Raw genomic sequence first — 18,091 nt, 5'->3', positions numbered from 1 at the left:
TGGGTGCTGGAGAAATGGTTTAGGCAGTAAAGTGCAGCCACGTGAGCATGAAGTCCTGAGAGTAGAACCCCTAAACACATACACAAACCAAGGTGGAGCTGTGCTCTTCTATGACTCCATGCCAAGAGGGCAGGGAGGCAGTTCCTGGGGCCCACTGACCAGCCAGCCTGTGCAAACCAATGAGTTCAGTGAGAGGTGCTGTCTCAAAAGCTAAGGTGAACTGTGATCAAGGAAGACACCTGACGCCAACCCCTGGCCTCCATGTGCACATACACACACATGCATGTGCACCCTCATGCTATGAGCATATACCCATATACACACACACACACACACACACACACACACACACACACACGAAAGAGAGGGAGAGAGAGAGAGACAGAGAGAGAGAGAGAGCTGTGGAGTGTATAACTTTTATGTCACAGTAATTTGTTCTGCTTAATATATTTTTTAACTATTTTTTGTTCAGAAGTATCTAAAAGTATTTAAAAGTTTTTAAATCTTTTTTGCCCATTCCAATTCACTCCAAAACCTCAGAAAAGAGAAAGGAATTGATTTGTATTCCATCATTTTTATGATGAAAAAGAAGGCGTGGTATGGTGGTGCATGCCTTTAATCCCAGCACTCAAGAGGCAAAAGCAAGTGAATCTCTGTGAGTTCAAGAGCAGCCTGGTTTAGAGTTCCAGGACAGCCAGGACTACATAATTAGAGACTTTGTCTTTAAAAAAAAAAAGAAAAGAAAAAAAAGTAAAAATAAAAAAGAGGAAGGCACAGACTATTTCGCAGAAATGATGGTGTAAAGAGTAATCTACTACTCAACCAGATAATAAATAGTTGGACTTGACAGTTGTGCTCTGAGTCACAAGCCCTGGGTTCCAACATCAAAGCTGGAGAAGTGATCATCAGCAGATACGCTGGCGACCCCATGTGTCCTGTACCATCAGTAGGACCTCGCTGCCCCCTATCCAGTTGTTGTAGAGGGTCACCTGGAGACTTGGTAGAAGAAATCAAGTGGAAGAGCTTAAGGAACCAGAAGTACAAGGCTTTTTGCCATTCATGGTAAACAGCACTCGGATCCAGTAAGCATTTTCTGCCTTTACATGTCCTGTTCATCAGTAGGTCTCTACAAGGTTGACATGTTTGCAGAAGGTACTGCAGGAATTGCTGGCTGGTTTTTTTTTCCAGTTAATGTGATAGATCTGAGCATTGCTATGACTGTTATAAGTAGTGATGATTTTTTTCAGTGGGGATGTTTCAGCACTTTCCACAGGCAATTTTGCTAAAACAGCCAAACCTTTGAGAGGCCCATTCACGAGGCAGCCCATCTCCCTTCCCTGGCTGCCCTCTGGTGGAGACATCCACAAAGAACAAAGTAGACCCAGAGCAGGCAAGGAACAAGCACACTTGCTACCTCAAACCTGACAGACCCGTGGAACCCAGAGCTCTTGTTGTCTCTCAGGGTCCCACCTGCACCCACGTGCCAAAGCAATGGGATTATTCACTCCACCTGCCACGCCATGCCTGTCCAAGTCACTGTAAATGTACACTTGCCCTGTTACCTGACAGAACCCTGGCCTTCCTTCAAGACCCAACTCAACTATGAGCCCGTCTATGGAGCTTGACCCCAAGCCCCACAGCAGTGAGAGGGACCCTCTCCTAGTTCACTGGGCACATTTTTCTCACTTACTATCATTTGCAATTGCACAGAAATTTTAATATTATCTCCTTCTCTAGACTTTCCTTTGAAAACAGAGACATATTTCAGTATTCTACCTGAGACATAGAAGGGGTTTCATAGTTAATTGCTGATTGGGTGAATACTAAATTAAATCCTCGATTGGGAGAATCAAATGAAAATTGTGGACGTTCTTTTATTGTAAACAATAAGCTATTCTTTAGTTTGTACTTTTAGTTTGTGCTTTTAGTACAAATTATAATTTGTTAGTGATAATATTCACATCCAAGAATAGTTCCAAGAGACAGAGAAGTGTGAAGGAGGTGTGAAGCAGGCTCTTTCAGCCCTCCTCTATCCTTCAGCTCCTCCTTCCTCACCCCTCCCAAGACTCAGGACCGATGCTCTCTCAGCACCTGCAGATTCCACTCCCCTCACCCCGCACCCCCACCTTTCAATCTGTCATCTGTAACCACCCGACTCAAAAGTCCATCCTCTAGCCCTTTGTCAGGATGGCAGTCTCCAGTGACTGTGTGCCAGCATTAGCTGGTATGCTTGGATTGAAACTGCACACTGCAGCAGAAGCTGTAACTTCATGATCTAACAGTGTATCATCTTGCTCTGTAGCCCCCATTGCCGTGGATAGGTAGGTAATCCAGATCTTGGGATAGATTACCATGATGATGTCAGCAGTTACATTTCGCCAATTCTGGATCCAGTGCCCTCTTCCTGCTCTTCTTTCTGAAGTGAACTGGTTCTCAGAGATCAGGCTACCACTGAGGAGGGGTTGGGGAGACTCCTGGCTGAATCTGTGCTGGCCTCTCTGGTCCTCAGGTGTCTGCACTGGTTCCTAGAGGTCCCTATGGTCCTTCCTAGATACTGGCTCCGCAGTGACGCTACTGAGTGAAGTCATTTCTGTGTCCTTGTCTTCTCAACCTCAAACGTACTTCAAGCCTCTCTTCCCTCAGCACTTCCAATTTCTTGAATAACCAGATGCTAGGTGGCTATGGATCGTAGTTGTTGGGGGGAATCCTCAGGTACCCTGTGGCCCAGACAGCTCCCATCAGCAATCCTCTCCTCACTTCCGGGCACTAGCCTAGAACAGAACTTCCTTAAGGCATTTTCCGTTTTCTTGAGTTCTGCTCTATGAAAATGAGAAAATTCCCTTTCCACCTGAAGCTCCCAGTGTTCTGTCTAGGTGTTTGTATCACCTAGCTACCTGCCCCTGTGCCCTCCACACACCAGAGTCAAGCCAGGAAGGAGGAAACATGAGTCCCTTCCCTGTCCTGCTTCTTCCTGACCTACAAAGGCTTCCTGCTCTCCAGTTGACAGCCTTGGGGTCAAATTCTTCCCCTTCCTCCCTTTCTATTATCTCACCTCCTTCTCAGCCTTGGGAAAATCTTGTATAATATTAGAAGGACCAGCCTTAATATTATACATCCCAGGGCCTCAGGAGAGAGAACTACTAATGGCGAGGACTATTTTCAGGAAATAGAATCTCAGCACACTGAGTTCTATAGTCCACTTGCTTTAATTCCTCTGGCATAACATCCTTTATACACAGCTTCAGTTCTGTTCTCATGCCTAGCTCCTTTCTTGCCTGATTTCTCTCTACACTTATCTAAGTTCTATCTTAATTCTCTCATCTTAATTCTGCCCCATCTAGGTCCTTTTCATCTTGTTCTTACCCAGCTAGTACTTCCCCATCTGGCTCTTCTTCATCTTCCATCTCATTCCTCTAGTCCTCTCTTCTAGCCCTTCAATCTAGTTCTTCCTCATCTCAGTTCATTCCTCGCAAGTTCTTACCCGTCTAGTTCTTCCATACTCTTTTCTCTTCTCCGTCCTCATGCCCTGGAAGTCCTGATATATAAAGCCAGGATTCCAGGGTCAAAGGGAGGGGTGATAAGAATCACATTGAGAGGCAATAACCGTTAATTATCATTTGCAATCCCAAAGAGAGGTGACCAATGGGGAAATGAATTAACTAAAGGCTAAATTTGGATAATATTTAAGAAGAGGGAATCTTATGTGCTCAACTATAGTCTTAAACGTGATTAGTAGAAAATGTTAAGAATCTAAAAGTTGCTAGGTCAATGGCAGAAAATAAAACTGTCTTCTTTATTCCTGTGGCTCATATCTGTCCAAGCTATCTGCCGTTTTTCTGCAGGGTGGGGGAAAGTGTGCTCAGTCGCTAGGCAACCTGTGTACAACTAGATGCCTCTGGTGATAGTTAAAGGGAGATCTGGAACCAGAGGTAAGGTTTGGGAAAGGAGGAAGTAAAGCTTAATTGGCACATCTGCCAGGCCTTCTCAAATGGGTAGCCTGGATGCTTAAGTCTGTTCTTAGAGAGTACAGAGGTATCTCTGATAAAGTACTTTCCTCCATCTGGGGATGGACCTGGCCGGATGCTGCCAATGATGATAATTACAGGGAGGCTTGAACTGGGGTTCTGGCTGAGCATAGCTGTCAGCACAGAAGGTTATCTAAATATTCCTAGAAGTGGTTAGGTAAGGAGTTAGCAGTCTATAAAGTTAGTAAGGCTGTAAGAAAGGAGGGTCCGTGCTGAATTGTGTAAAGCTATTACTTAACGTCCACCTGACCTAGGAGGTGTCTCCTTGTGGAATTCACCTTAAATCAGGAGACTTGCATGTGGACTGTTTTTACTGCTAGTCCTTGAAAGTGGCCAAGGGAGATATATGATTCCAGAGAAAGCCTTTCCTGAGGCTGTTCTCCAAATACCTGGAATGTGTATGTCCAGAGAGTGATCAGTCCACACTGTTAGCCCTTCTTAGGGAAAAGTAAATTGGGAAAACTATGAAGGCACACATGATTTTCATAACTGAATACAGCTGATATATAACAAGCCAAGTAACACCAAAAGCTCCTTGGAATTTGTCTTCCTCTAGAGGAAATCCTTGATCCCTCCAGGTAGTGGCTCTGCCATAACCAGCTGAGTTCTTACAATATATTCCTGTGGCCCGCAGCAGGAAAAAGGGTGTCACCCGGCAAATACTGTACAGGAAATGTTACCCTAATGTCCTGTTACACTAGTTTGGGCGTCCATTCCTAGGAAAAGCATTCTATATAAATCTATGCTTCCTTAAAGCATGGGAGATTTGGGGTACCAAATATGAAAGTAAATGAAATGACCCACCTCAAAAGAAGCTGCTCACTCTTCCATGCTGGACATGTGCTGGCAGGATGCACTGCCTCGTCCTAACACAGAAAACAGAGAAGTAGATCCTCTGAGGGGAAAGAGACAGCTGCCTCATTGCTAGGGGAGTTCAGAAGGTGGTGCACCTCGGCTGTTCTTGAATAAGGGTCCCACAGAACCTTCCCCAGCCTGTTTTATGCCCTGGCATCAAAGGCCAGACCTATGGGGATGTGTCTTGGTTGGTAAAGTGCTTATTTAGCACGCAGAAAGTCTTGGATTCAATAGAGTACTACATAAAATGGTATGGTGGCACATGTGTGATCCCAGCATTCAGTAGGTAGAGGCAGGGGCTCAGAGGACCCTGGTCATCCTCAGCTATACGGCGAATTTTCATCCAACCTAAAATGCACAACATCCTGTCGCTAAAGAGAAAAGGAAAGACTGTATAAGACAAAAGTTTGTCATGAACAGTTGCTGGGTCCTGCCTGCCCAACGCCATTCTGTGGCCTGTGTTAACTGGACCTTCTTCTCTTTGCATTCCTCTAAGGTGCATAGAACAGCTGGAGAGGGGATCTTCTCCGGGGGTTGTTTTTTTTTTTTTTTTAACTCAGAGAGATCTGGTGTTCCTGAGGTTCTGGGATGAGTGAGTGGAACCCCTGTCACACTAGGTTCCTCCTTTTCCCACAGGATGGAACTGCGCCGCTGTGGATCGCATCCCAGATGGGCCACAGCGAGGTGGTGCGCGTGATGCTGCTGAGGGGAGCTGACCGTGACGCTGCACGCAATGTGAGTAGACAGCCCACCTCCCTCCAGCCCCGACTGGGCTCAGATGTGACCCCCGAGTGTGTTATTTACCACTCAACTGGGCTTCCAACCTCTACCTGCTCTTTAGCAGGAAAACAGTCAAAGTCCAATTAAGTGGAGACTTCACAAGACTTCACAAGTGTTGTGCCTCCCCCCTCCTCCATCTGAGATGACTTGCGGGGAGGGGTACGGTTTACTTGACCTCGTGCATGCAGGGGACACGCAGGATCTATGGAGTGAGCCCACTGTTGGCTGCTGCCCTCGCCGCTGCTGCAAACCCCCGTGCTACATCCCTCAAGCACCTGCTCCACACACTCGGCTTCTGAGGGTTGCCCTGAATCCTGCCTGCCTGCGCCAGCTGCAGACCCATAGGAAGGAGAGCGACTTGGAGAGATTCTCTCGGCATTAGGTTGCAAGCCGTGTGTTGTGTGTCTGATATACCTTGTGCCTTCTCTTGTGCCTCTCCTGGTTGCCTATCAAATCTCAGAAAAGGGAAACCTGGAGGCCCTGTTCCTGGCCTCCCCCCTCATCATCGTCTTCCTGTCGTCTCGGAAATTAGAAGAGAGAAATCCCCCATCACACCCTCCTCCTCCTTCCCATTCCAGATGAGCTCTACGGGCAGACAGAAGACAGCTCAGAAGTGGTCCTCCAGACACAGTCATTGATACAAGCAGGGAACGCTAATGATTTGGAAACGGCTCTCTTTGAGCCAAAAATGATCACTAAAGATGGATTTTTAAGTTTGTCTATAAATCTTTTAAAAGATTAATCAGATATGACCCATTCCTCCTGCAACCCCACCAGCATGCATAGGCAATAATGCACAGGGCGGGTAAAGTCAAGACTGCGTGTATTTTTAAGGCAGTAAATGTGGTTCAATAACATGAATCTTTAAAGGCAGATAAGCAATTTCCACTGTCATGAACAGCAGAGAAGGGCTCTTGGGTCCATGATAACCTTAAAATATGGTCTTGAACCCCCCCTTGTCCCTGATGCAGTGTTCTCAGGGACTGGAGAAGCATCTGACTCACCAAACACAGGCTCCTAAGGCAGCACAGTCACCCACTGTGGATGATATCCTCGCATGCAGAGTTACCGCCTAATGTGCCCTAACCTGCCCTAGATGGAGACATGGCTGATTAGCCAACACAACGTATGTTAGTAATTAACTCCCATGACCCTCCCTCAGGACGGCACTACAGCCTTGCTGAAGGCGGCCAACAAAGGGTACAATGATGTCATAGAGGAGCTGCTCAAATTCTCACCTACTCTTGGTATTTTGAAGGTAAGACCTAAAAAGAAGTTATGCCATTCTGTCAAAAAGAGACACAAGTTAGCCAAGACATTGGTGACTGAGGTAGAATTGGATTGCCATTAGCTCAGGATCCCTGGATCCAGTGGAAATGGGAAGGTGGGAAAGAGAACACTCTCCTAATAACTAGTTTTTCGGGGGAAAAAAATAGTATCATTGACACTAAAACAGGCAAATGAACTATTGATATCATTTGGAAGATTTGTACGATCAAAGGAGGACATGTCTTTCTTTTCATCCCCGAGGGAAGACCCACTCTTCATGGTGAGCTTCAGTGTAAAATTCAAACATCTGGGAGCCTCAGAAAGTGGGTCTTCCTGGAGACTAGAGACGCTTTGTTAAGTGGGAATCATTTGGGATGGAAATATGTCTGTGCTGCGGTGGATGTAGCATAGTCAGCAAAGCGTCCCTGTGAGGCACCAGATGCACCTGGGCTGAGGGACCCACAGTTGCTGTACAGGTTCTCAATTCGGCCATCTCAGAGGAGCCAAGAAAGTGACAGAAGCAAATGAATGTGGCTGCCATCCAGAGTTTTAATTCATGGGTATACAGTGATGAAATTTCACATCTGGGCATGTTACAAAATGTTCTTAGTTTTCAGGACATATGAGAAAAGAGGCAGTGGACTAGGCTCAACCTGTAGGGGGCAGTTTGCTGACTGGAGGAAGCATTTACTCTCCTGTTTTGTTAAATAAAGGACACCAAGTCTTTTCTAAGTTGACGCTGTGGCTTAGCAGTTCGAAGGCCGTGTCCTCAGGACCCATCAAGACATGCAAACTCTTTGCCCTGGAATGACCCCGTAACTACCATGTCCACACTGGAAACATTCTGTCTGCCCTTCATACTTTAGACCCCATTCTTGCTAATGCCTAATCAAGAATGTCAATGCTCAGTATGTCAGTCCCCGTCTCCTCCTACTGAGATACCTCCAGTCTTCCGCGAACTTGGGAATCGGGAAGTAACTTCTTACAATCATTTGGAAACAAGGATTTATCTATGAAAGTGAAACAGCTTTCAAGTGAGCTTGGCAGTGTCTACTCATGCTTCACACACTTCTTTCTGCCTCCTTGTTAGCTATTCCATGCATGTTGCCTAAGACTTAGACGTTTGAGCTAGTGCCGGCTTAATGAATTAGCGTTCGAAGTGTGGGAGCAACCAGAGAAAGGGTGCTTTGCTACAGTTTTTTCCAGGTTTTTTTTTTTTTATTTTTACCAAATCATGGTGATTATGAGTCATCAAATAGGAAGCCTAGCTTGCATTGTAGTGCTGTTTATAGATATTTGTGCGCTCTGGAGCCAATGGCTGCACCCCATTCTTCTGTAAATTTGGTTATAATCTCTTCCCTTCCCCTCCCTGTATAGTATATGGCTATACATCTAGCCATATACCACATAGCTGTGTATCTGAGGACACTGTAGTAGGTACAGATGTGACTTTGAAAAGTATGAGGAAAGATACAGAGGTGTAAAACTGTGCTATTCCCATCGCATCCTCAGATGGATTGTGATGAAAGCCAGGCAGAGCACTGAGGGCTGTGAGCTCAACTCTTGACACACATTCTCATTTTCTCTTAGAATGGGACGTCGGCTCTGCATGCAGCAGTGCTCAGCGGAAACACTAAAACAGTTGCGCTGCTCCTGGAAGCCGGGGCAGATCCGGCCTTGAGAAACAAGGTACCCACTCAACCCATCCTTTAACTACACTGGGCCCCTGTGCAAAGAGACTATCTCTTCATAAGGCAAGACAAGCATCTCTCAGGCTCCTGTCTCTATTTTTATAGTTATACACAGTAAGGGCAGGACTACAATTACAAATTATTCCTAGCCAATGCATTTAGACCCAGGGAATCAATCCTATATCATCCATGGCTTTCTCTAACCATTTACTCATATAAAATGTGCAAACATTAGGGGCAGCGATGTGTCTTAGTTGGCAGAGTACATGCCTAGCATGCAGGGTCCCCCAGTCACATCAACCGGCAATGGTAGTGCATGGCTCTAATACCAGCATCCAGGAGCTGGAGGCAGGGGATCAGAAGCTTGCAACGGTGTGGCTTCCTGATAGGAGGAAGGAGGTAGTCATTATGGGGAGTATGTACTCTAAAAATGTCATTGTTGGAAGCCTATGGCCTTCCCTGTAAGTCAGATGTTTATATCTTGAGAATTAGTAATGTATGCTTCATGGCTTGGTCAGGAAAATGTGATTTATTTTATCAGCAGGATTGCATGTCTGTTCCAACACCAATCCATATTTTTATTATCCTAAATCCTTGGATTAGACCAAATTTGAAAGTCAGCGTCTACAACCACAGCAGAAAGGTTTGTCTTGTACTTCCTCTTACTTGATGTCTGCTGGAGTCATCTTTGTGTTAATTGGAAGTTAAAAAGAAACCCATTAGGATTGGTGTTGTATTTTGATTGTTGTTGTTGTGATAAAAAATTAACCCAACAAAAGGCAATCTAGGGAAGAAAGGTTCATTTTAGCCCTGGATCCCCTCACAGCGGAGAAGTCAGGGCGGCAGGACAAAAGGTCCAGTGACATCACACCCACGCCAAGAACACACACAATGAGTGCAGTCCTATGTCGCATCCAGCTCCCTTTCTCTGCTCTGACACGGTCCAGGACCCAAACCTAGTGGGTGGGTCTTCTCACCTCAGTTAATCCAGTTAAAGAGAAGTCTGCGACAGGCTACCCATAGTCCAACCCGATTTAGCAATCTCTTGTTGCAACTCTCTTCATGGGTGACTCTAGGTTGTGCAAGGTTCACAATTAGAACTAACCATCAAAGCTGGAAAGGTGACTTGGTTATTAAGAGAACTTGCTGCAGAACTGTCCGAACATGAGTCTGGAGCCCAAAACCCATGCAATGAGCTGTCATGGTGTTGCGTTTGCCTGTAACCCCAGCCCTGAGGGAAATGGAGACAGAGGACTGCCGGGTTTTGCTGGCTGCCAGCTTAGCTGAAAACCACAAGCTCCAGTTTCAGGGAGAGACCCTGTCTTAAAGGAATAAGGTGGAAAGTGATAAAGGACAACAGCCTCCTCTGACCTCCATGTACATACTAGTGCATGCACCAGTACGCGCGCGCGCGTGGGCACACACACACACACACACACACACACACACACACACACACCATTAAGAAGGGCCAGAGAAACAATGTGCCAGGTCGAGGCTCCCACTCATTTTACCTAGCACACAGAAGAGCTGTTTCCTCCTTCCTGGAGAGTCAAGCTGCTTGCAGAAAGCTTTTCTGTTATCATCTCTGCCTGTCTTTTCCAGATACCTGGATTTGTTTTCCATTAGCTGGCCTGGCTGGTTGATAAGCCAGCTCAAGTCACAACTGCCTCTCTTTTGAATCTTATCTCTAGACTTTGTACATGGAACTCTTAAAGAAATCAAACTTTGGTGGTGAGCTATCCAGGACTGAGTTAAGACTAGGAACACTGCTAATACCCTGATATAGAAACTGCAAAAACAAAACAAAACAAAACAAAAACAAAAAAACCCAAAAACCATTTCCCACTGTGCCACTGTGTCCCCTTAATGGGCTAACCGCAGCATAATGGTCAAGAGTGACTTCCAGAGGACAAAATGCTGAGCTTTCACCCTCCCTGAAGGACTTGAACTTATGTGTGGAGGCTCATACTGCAGAAAGCCTCATGGTCCTGGGAATTGCTGTCAGGGAAACCGTCCCTGTCCACCAACCACCACGAGAAGCCAGCCTCTTTAATCACAGCCCCAGAAGCAAGACAGTAGGAGTCTAGCAGCAACCCGGAAGTCTTCAAAGAGATTTTGCTGTTGTCTGTCTCCTGCATCCAGGGATTTCCTTGAATCCCTGAACGGTCGCTTTTCTAATCAATCTTCATTTTTATTTGAATTTTTTGTTTTGTGCATATGTGTGAGAGAGTGTAGACACATGTACTGCAGTGTGTGTGGAGGTCAGAGGTCAACCCTCTGGATCCATTCTCTCCTGCTACTTTGTGGAACCCAGGGATTGGTCCAGGGATTGAACTTAACGGGAAGCCACACACAGTTCTTCTGCTGGCTAGCCACTCGCTGGCCCCAGTTGTTTTATTTGGAAGAACGGCACTTGGGACATGAGAGCTTACCAGTCCAGAAAGTCTTTTCTGATGAATTAGGAGCAATTTTAACGAACGCAACTTTTTGATATGGCATGAAGAAATGTGCCAAAATTTGCACAACCTGTGTGGCTCAGTAAGCTAACGCATTCCAAATGTTGTGACTAATGCTAGAACCTGTAGATTTCCATGTAACAAAGTACAAAACCATTCGTGATACATTTCTGGATCCTACATGGCTGTTAATGAGAAATTTGGCATGGTGGCACACACCTGTAAATCTCAGTACTCAGGAGACTAAGGCAGGAGGATTGTGGATTCTATGCCATCCTCGGCTACATAGCAAGACCTTTTCATCAAAAAAAGAAAAAAAAAACCCACAGGAAGAGAGAGAGGAGAGGATTGAAAGGGGAGAAAAAGAGAGGGGAGCAGGGAGGGGAGGAGAGGGGAGGGGAGGGGAGGGGAGGGGTCCTTTGACACTAATCCTAGAGAGACCTGAAAAATGTCTACTCACCCCAGAGAAGAAACTGACAACGGACAGAAGTAATGATGCCACAAAAGTCCAACCTGGTGAGCCAGAGTCTACTGGGTATAGGTGAGGGTTGTCTACAGGGTGGGGAAGACTGTGTTACCCAAAGCCCGCCCTAGCATGGGGGAAGGCTCAGAAGGCCAGAGCCCTGGCGCCCTCCGCTTGGCTGGCAGCTGTCCTGGGGGCTGGAGGATCTCTTCCCTTCAGAGTCCTTGGTGGAGAGAGGGGCCTCCTGTCAGTTTCAGGGACTCGCTGAGACTTTGTTTACTTCCTGCTTTAGGGAGCTTCCTCTTAGAAATTCGTGAGTCTTAGTGAACTTTCTTCCAGCATGGTAACTGCTACAGAACTGGAGGAGAGAGGAGAAAGGGCAGAAAGGGCAGGGAGGGAGAGGCAGAGGAAGGGTAGAGAAGAGCAGAAGGAGCCTGGCCAGCGCTGGCGTCCTATCGAAGATGTCTGCCCTGGTCTGTGGGGATGTTAGGACACTCCTCCCTTCCCAACCACCCATCAGTGTGCAGCTGAATTTCCGTCCCGTGCTCCATCCAAGACATCACCATAGCCTGCGTGTAGAGGCAGACAGAAGAGTCCAGCTATCCTCTGTCGAGCTCCATACTAAAGAAATGTGTAAGGCCGGCAAGCAGTTCTACATTCCTAAGGCTTTTGTTTTTGAAAATGCAGTTGTTGTTTTTCAGAAATATATTTTATATACCAACCTGTAGTGGATTTATCAACTAAGAAATGTATTTTTCAGCTTTCATATCTAGGTTAAAAACATACTAGAGTGTTCCATAATATTTAAGAGTATAAAATGGTCCTGAAGTCATGGAAGTTCAAGAATTATTTTCTTTGTGACACATGCTGCCTGTGGGAGAAACTAGCTCCCGAAATGCTTGATGATGTGTCTCAGCAGGTGACACAGTGATCAGCAGACTGATAACTTGCAGGGAGGGTCCCGTAGGAAGTTATAGTCACAGACACTGTGCCTTCCTGGCTGTGTGGTAGGCTCGGAGTGCTTCCTGACTGTTTTCTCTTCGGACGACACCTGTCTTATTGCAACATGCTCTTCCTGCATATGAAAACCAGGAAGTTGATTTATTTCATAGAGGCAGAGAATAAAGATGATTTAGACAGAGCTCAGAGAAAGGAGGAGGGTGAGGGTCCAGGCAGGTCAGATACCAGATACTAAAATACAGTTAGTGGAAGGAAGGAATTGTAGTCACACAGCAGGTGATGTCGTTTATAATGATTTATTGTGTATTTTATAAAGAACTAAAAAATGTTCAAAGCTTCCCTAACAAAGTAACAACGGATATCTAAGGAAATGGAGATGCCAACCACCCTGATTCAATCAACATGTTTCACATCTATGTATCAATTATCACACTGTACCCCATAAATATATAAATATGTACAAACAAAAATAATAAATGAGGGGCCAGAGAGGCAATTAGGCAGGTAAAGGTGCTTGTCAACAAGTCTGATGACCTGAGTTCAATGCCTGGAACTCAAGTGGTGGAAGGAGAGAACTGACTCACCCACAACCCACTGTGGCATGCACTTGAGCAAGCAAACACATACACACCATGTCACTTTTAAAATTAGAAAAAAAGTTATAAAAAGTAACAAATAAATTGGAATGTGGCCAGAAAAAAAATCCCTGTCTTGAGTCCTCCCTATCAGACAAACCACCTCATTTAATAGACTGAGTATAAAAAAATCAAATACCTGATTCATTCAACAAGGATTAGATGTGCTGGGCATTGTACTGAGAGTGGAGACACAATGATTTGTAAGACATAGGCCCTGGCCCTGGGAGACTCTGTATAGTAAAGATTTGCTAAGTGCAAAGTTAATGTTGAGGTGAGGAATAGCAGGTACCACTTCTCCATTAAGAGGGGGCCCCAGCTGCCTACTAGAAAACAGTAAGTAATAGAGCTTTTTCACTTCTAAAGGGCAAAGTGTGGGGTCACCTGCCCCCCTTGAACCCCTAGAACCACACCAGTGAGCGAATTCACTCATGGCCATCTCATCTTCTTTCAGGCCAATGAGCTTCCAGCAGAGCTGACCAAAAATGAGCGCATACTGCACCTCCTGAGAAGCAAAGAAGGACCTGGGAAGAACGAATTTGGATCCATCTTAGATAGATAGAAATTTAAGCCATGTTGTCGGGAAAGAAATGTTTCTTAACAAGGTTGGAAATTCTTGAAGAAAGAATGTCCACCCTGTGGGTTTGTGCATTGTGCACTAAATCAAGGAAGGGCTTGGGGTCCACTTCCCCTTACTTACAGTGGGCTTCTCACACTGCCTTGTAACTTGGCCCCCGAGGACATGGATATTCACAGATTTCACAGAAACTTATTACGAATATGCTAGTGTGAGTCTCTCAGTTAAACTTGGTGTTTGCCATGGTTTTAGTGCTAAAAAGTGGAGACAAAGGCTTTGTTCTTTAAGAGTCAAAGATTGACCATCAATAAATCAATGCATTTTTGCTTTTGTGTTAAATGTAGCTATGCTAAAATACATTGCATCCATCAAAGTTGTGTATGTCCCTTCAGTATAAAATATTTTCTATCAACTGAAGATCATAGCCATGATTATTGTGACCCGATGACACCTAAGCATTCATTAATTAAGATCCACTTCTGACATCCCACTATGTGCCACTCAAAGGTGAGCCATTGACACATAGAAAAGATAAACTATAGTTGTTGACAAAACCTCATCTTATGTGTGACATATAAGGTCACAGTCTCTTAGTCGACATTGTCGGTGTATGAGGAAACCAATGGAAACCTGGAAACCCCAAAGCTGCAAACCACAAGTCTCCTTGAGCTTGGATTTTGGTTGTTTTGTCTGGAGTCCATCTCTCGAGCCACAAGTGAGTCCATAATATGCTGTGGAATTTTGTTTCTAGCAGCAGTCTCTAACACACTGACTTAGAGCTCACTGGACAAAACATGATATACATAAGTACTGTTGCTGTTACTGTTACTACTTGGGAAGGAGTATCCATAGTAAAAGGCATTGTTAGTATTTACCAAGTGCTCATAATGCATACTCATGGGTGAATTGGTTCCAAAAAAGAACCCCAAGTTTATTGAGAGTTTCTTTGAGGGGCTCTAAAGTTGATGTCCAATGCCCTTCAATGGTGTCTAACTGCCTCTGTGGGTGCCTAGCTGCACACACAGACATCAAGCTGTCTTCTACGATGCACCATATGAAACAGTGTTCGTACTTCTCATGTTTAAACACATATCCAATGTCCTTGCTCATGTTATGCTCCAGTTTCCAACCAGTAGTCTCTACGTAGAGTCATGTTAAGATGGAGGGAAAAGTAGTCCTAAATTAGTTTTGCTTAATTAACATGCAGTGGTACCAGATGCATTACCTTTAAGTCAGTAAATGCCAGAAGGAAACTTCTGAAATTAGAAGATAGTCTCTTAAAATTGTTTATGATAATGAATGAGGAGATATTGATAAACGTTGCTAACAAAGCCAGTAACAAACAGTGCACACAGCTCACAGAAAAGTGTAGAGCCTGATGGGCTGTGCAAAAATCCCCAGGCTAATTGAGATAAACGATAAGAAAGCTGTGTGTTGCCAGAACACCAGACACAAATATTTTGGTAGCTAAAGATCAGTGCCAACTTCTTCAGTGACAGCTTCTTATTCAGCAAAGTTATACAAATACACATTTCCCCCTTTGGATTTTTTTTTTTTTTTTTTTTTTTTTGGTTTTTCGAGACAGGGTTTCTCTGTATAGCTTTGTGCCTTTCCTGGAACTCGCTTTGGAGACCAGGCTGGCCTCGAACTCACAGAGATCCACCTGCCTCTGCCTCTCGAGTGCTGGGATTAAAGGCATGCGCCACCACCGCCCGGCTCCCCTTTGGAATTTTGAAATGCTGTGTTTGACTTGAAGAAGAAAATGATGTGGACTTAAATTCTTTGCACTTTATTTAGCCCAGAACCAGTTGTTCATCACTGAGCAAGACAAAGGAGAAGTGTAGGTACCAACATTAAAACGCCAGAAGATAGTGTCAGGAACTGCAGGTTTTCACTAAAACATGTTGGCATTGGCCTGTCCCTTGTATGAACTATTTTAGGGCCATGGAATTAATTCAGTATCTTTAGCAATACTTAATAAAGACCTTTGTACTGTAGGAGACAGGTATCTGGATTAGCATTTGATCTAGATGCAATTATGATGTTATTATCCATGGCAGGGAAGCTGATCAAGAACTTACCAAAGACTGAACGAAATGTCTGTTATTTCAGGAACCATGCTTCAGTTTGCACACGTGTAAAGGACTCTTACTTTATATTAGTCTCATTAACAATTCACTGTTCATCCAAAGACTCAACATGAGCAGTTCCTATGCAAATAACCTGTTTAACTGCACTACGAAAGTTCGCAGCTACATGCATCTGTCTGACAACACATTCCATGTTATACTTCCAATAAAGTTAATGCACTTCCCAGTTCCTCTTTGCTGCTTTTTCCTTTATTTAAACAATTCACATGTTATTTCTGTGGTCTTTAAACCCTCTTTTATGTTTACTGTTTGTGGAAACAGCAGTGCTCTTGGAAGTCAGGGAACAACGTGCAAGAGTATTCTCTTCTTCCATTGTGCAGGCTCTGGGAATCGAACTCAGGTCCTCAAGCTTGGCAGAAGGTACCTTTACCACTGAGCCATTTAACTGACCCCTGTGTGATTTTAAAAAGACTAAAATTTCAGAGTGAGTAATTGAACTCTGCTAGTAAGTAGATTAAAGTTTGGGATCCCAAATAGATCTTTAAGTGTCGTTTCACTAAAGGACTTATGCTATTTATTATTATTTCTACTGTGAAGGAACACTTGTGAGCAATTGCCAACATTTTCAATTTAAACAAAACTTCCTGGGGTAGTCACTGAAGACACTGAAAATACAAAGTTCCTAGTTCCTATTGTTATTGTTGGTGCTGCTCCTGGCCCGTCAGCTCTCTGCCAGCTAACTTTCTCTTGTGAAACAGCTGATCAGTTTGCAGAACTTGTACATGAAACATTTGTAGCAGGGACATAAGGAATAAGGCTTTCCTCTGTCCCATCTTCTGTGACAAGAAGCTACATGTCATTACTAACCCTCCCTAGGAGGAAAGGCATGGAGGAAGGAAAGGACCGCCCAAAGGCATGGTTGCTTGGAGGGAGGGAGGTGGCTGCAAATTTGAGATGGGCCTGCACATGGTAGGGATAAGATGTGGAATTCCTAACTGCTTAAGAAGGTGGCTGTAGTGCTGGAACTGGCTGAGTGCCCATGTGGTAACTAGGGGATGCATCACAGGTTAATAAAAAGCTACCATTTGTTACAGGGCACTTTGGTGGTAAGCACTTGATACAGACGATCTCATTTGCCCCCAACGACAACCCTATGAAATAGGTGCTGTTGAAATGATTGGCATTTTAAGGTCAGAGCCTGGGCTCTCACCCCGAACAAGCCCGACTCAGCCATCCATCCCCAACAAGCCAACTAAAGAAACAGGACAGTGATGTAAGAAAGGATGCTTATTCAGTGGGCCACATGGGGAAGAGGAACACATAAACTGTGATCCCCCAAGTACATTTGGGGAGTACTGACATGAGGTTTAGGTTTAGACAGAGGCCAGGAGATGTGTATAACTAAACAGTCCTGGCTAAGGTGGAGCCCTGCCCATCACTGATCACCACAGAGTTGTGTGGAGTCACTTCCTGGAGACATCAGAGCTGCAGTCTTTCCCTCCCCCAGCATGGGTTTCCCAAGAAATTCCAGTTCCTTGGGGACCGTTGTTTTAATAGTTTGGTAACCAAACTATTAAAGGGACACAAGGGCCTCTCTTTAGAACACCTTTCAGTCCTGCTAGGATAGTTACATCGTCACCGTCTTACAACTGAGAAAGCTGACATCGCGAGAGGATTTTCTTGCCAGGCTGTGGTTTTTCATGCCATTGTCACACATCAGCTCATGCTCTATGGCACTTGTGCCTCAACACGTTATAAAAAGCCAGCAAACAGAAACAGCTGTGCCGTTCTATGTTTTGAATGTGGTCTGCTGCTGCCAAAACTCATATTGAGGCTTAATCCCTCAACACATCTGTGTTGAGTCTGTGGGATGCCTTAGGGGCTAGAGCGTACGCAGGAGGAGGTGACGGGCTCGTGAACACCCTCATGGAACCTTTAGTGTTGGTCTCACGTGTGAGTTGGACCTCCAAGGAGTGGATTAATTTTCCAGAGAAAACGTCGTTAGAGTGAGGCTACCTCCTTCCAGTCTCTCTTCCTGTCTTGTGATCTCTTTAGCACACACTGTGACACACTGGCATGCATTCTCTCTACGTGATGCCACCTGCCATGTTGATATAACCAGAAAGCTCTCACTGTGACCTGAACAGATGAGACTGCCAGTCTGCAACTTTGAGTCTCCAAACACTAACTGAATAAGGCCTCTTTTCTTTACAAACTCCAGCAGAGGCTAGCTTCAACCTTGGACAGCCTTAACTCTGGGTCCTTCTGACTGTCCTTTTAGTACTGT

The 18,091-nt window shown here is 45.0% G+C and overlaps 1 protein-coding gene across 1 annotated transcript in view; it reads left to right on the top strand.

Annotated features, from left to right (window-relative positions):
• Ankrd29 (ankyrin repeat domain 29) overlaps positions 1–14,087 on the top strand; it is a 56,911-nt gene extending 42,824 nt beyond the window's left edge. The window contains exons 7-10 of the mRNA XM_059246432.1: positions 5,517–5,615; positions 6,823–6,918; positions 8,520–8,618; positions 13,592–14,087. Of these exons, the coding sequence (XP_059102415.1) occupies positions 5,517–5,615; positions 6,823–6,918; positions 8,520–8,618; positions 13,592–13,699 (402 nt within the window). The 3' untranslated portion in view covers positions 13,700–14,087. The remainder of the gene's footprint in view (positions 1–5,516; positions 5,616–6,822; positions 6,919–8,519; positions 8,619–13,591) is intronic.
• The last annotated feature ends 4,004 nt before the right edge of the window (positions 14,088–18,091 follow it).

The sequence above is a fragment of the Peromyscus eremicus genome, chromosome 19 (assembly GCF_949786415.1).
Source record: "Peromyscus eremicus chromosome 19, PerEre_H2_v1, whole genome shotgun sequence".
NCBI lineage: Eukaryota > Metazoa > Chordata > Mammalia > Rodentia > Cricetidae > Peromyscus > Peromyscus eremicus.
The sequence above is the reverse complement of the archived record's forward strand: the minus strand, read 5'-3'. Positions and strand labels throughout refer to the sequence as shown.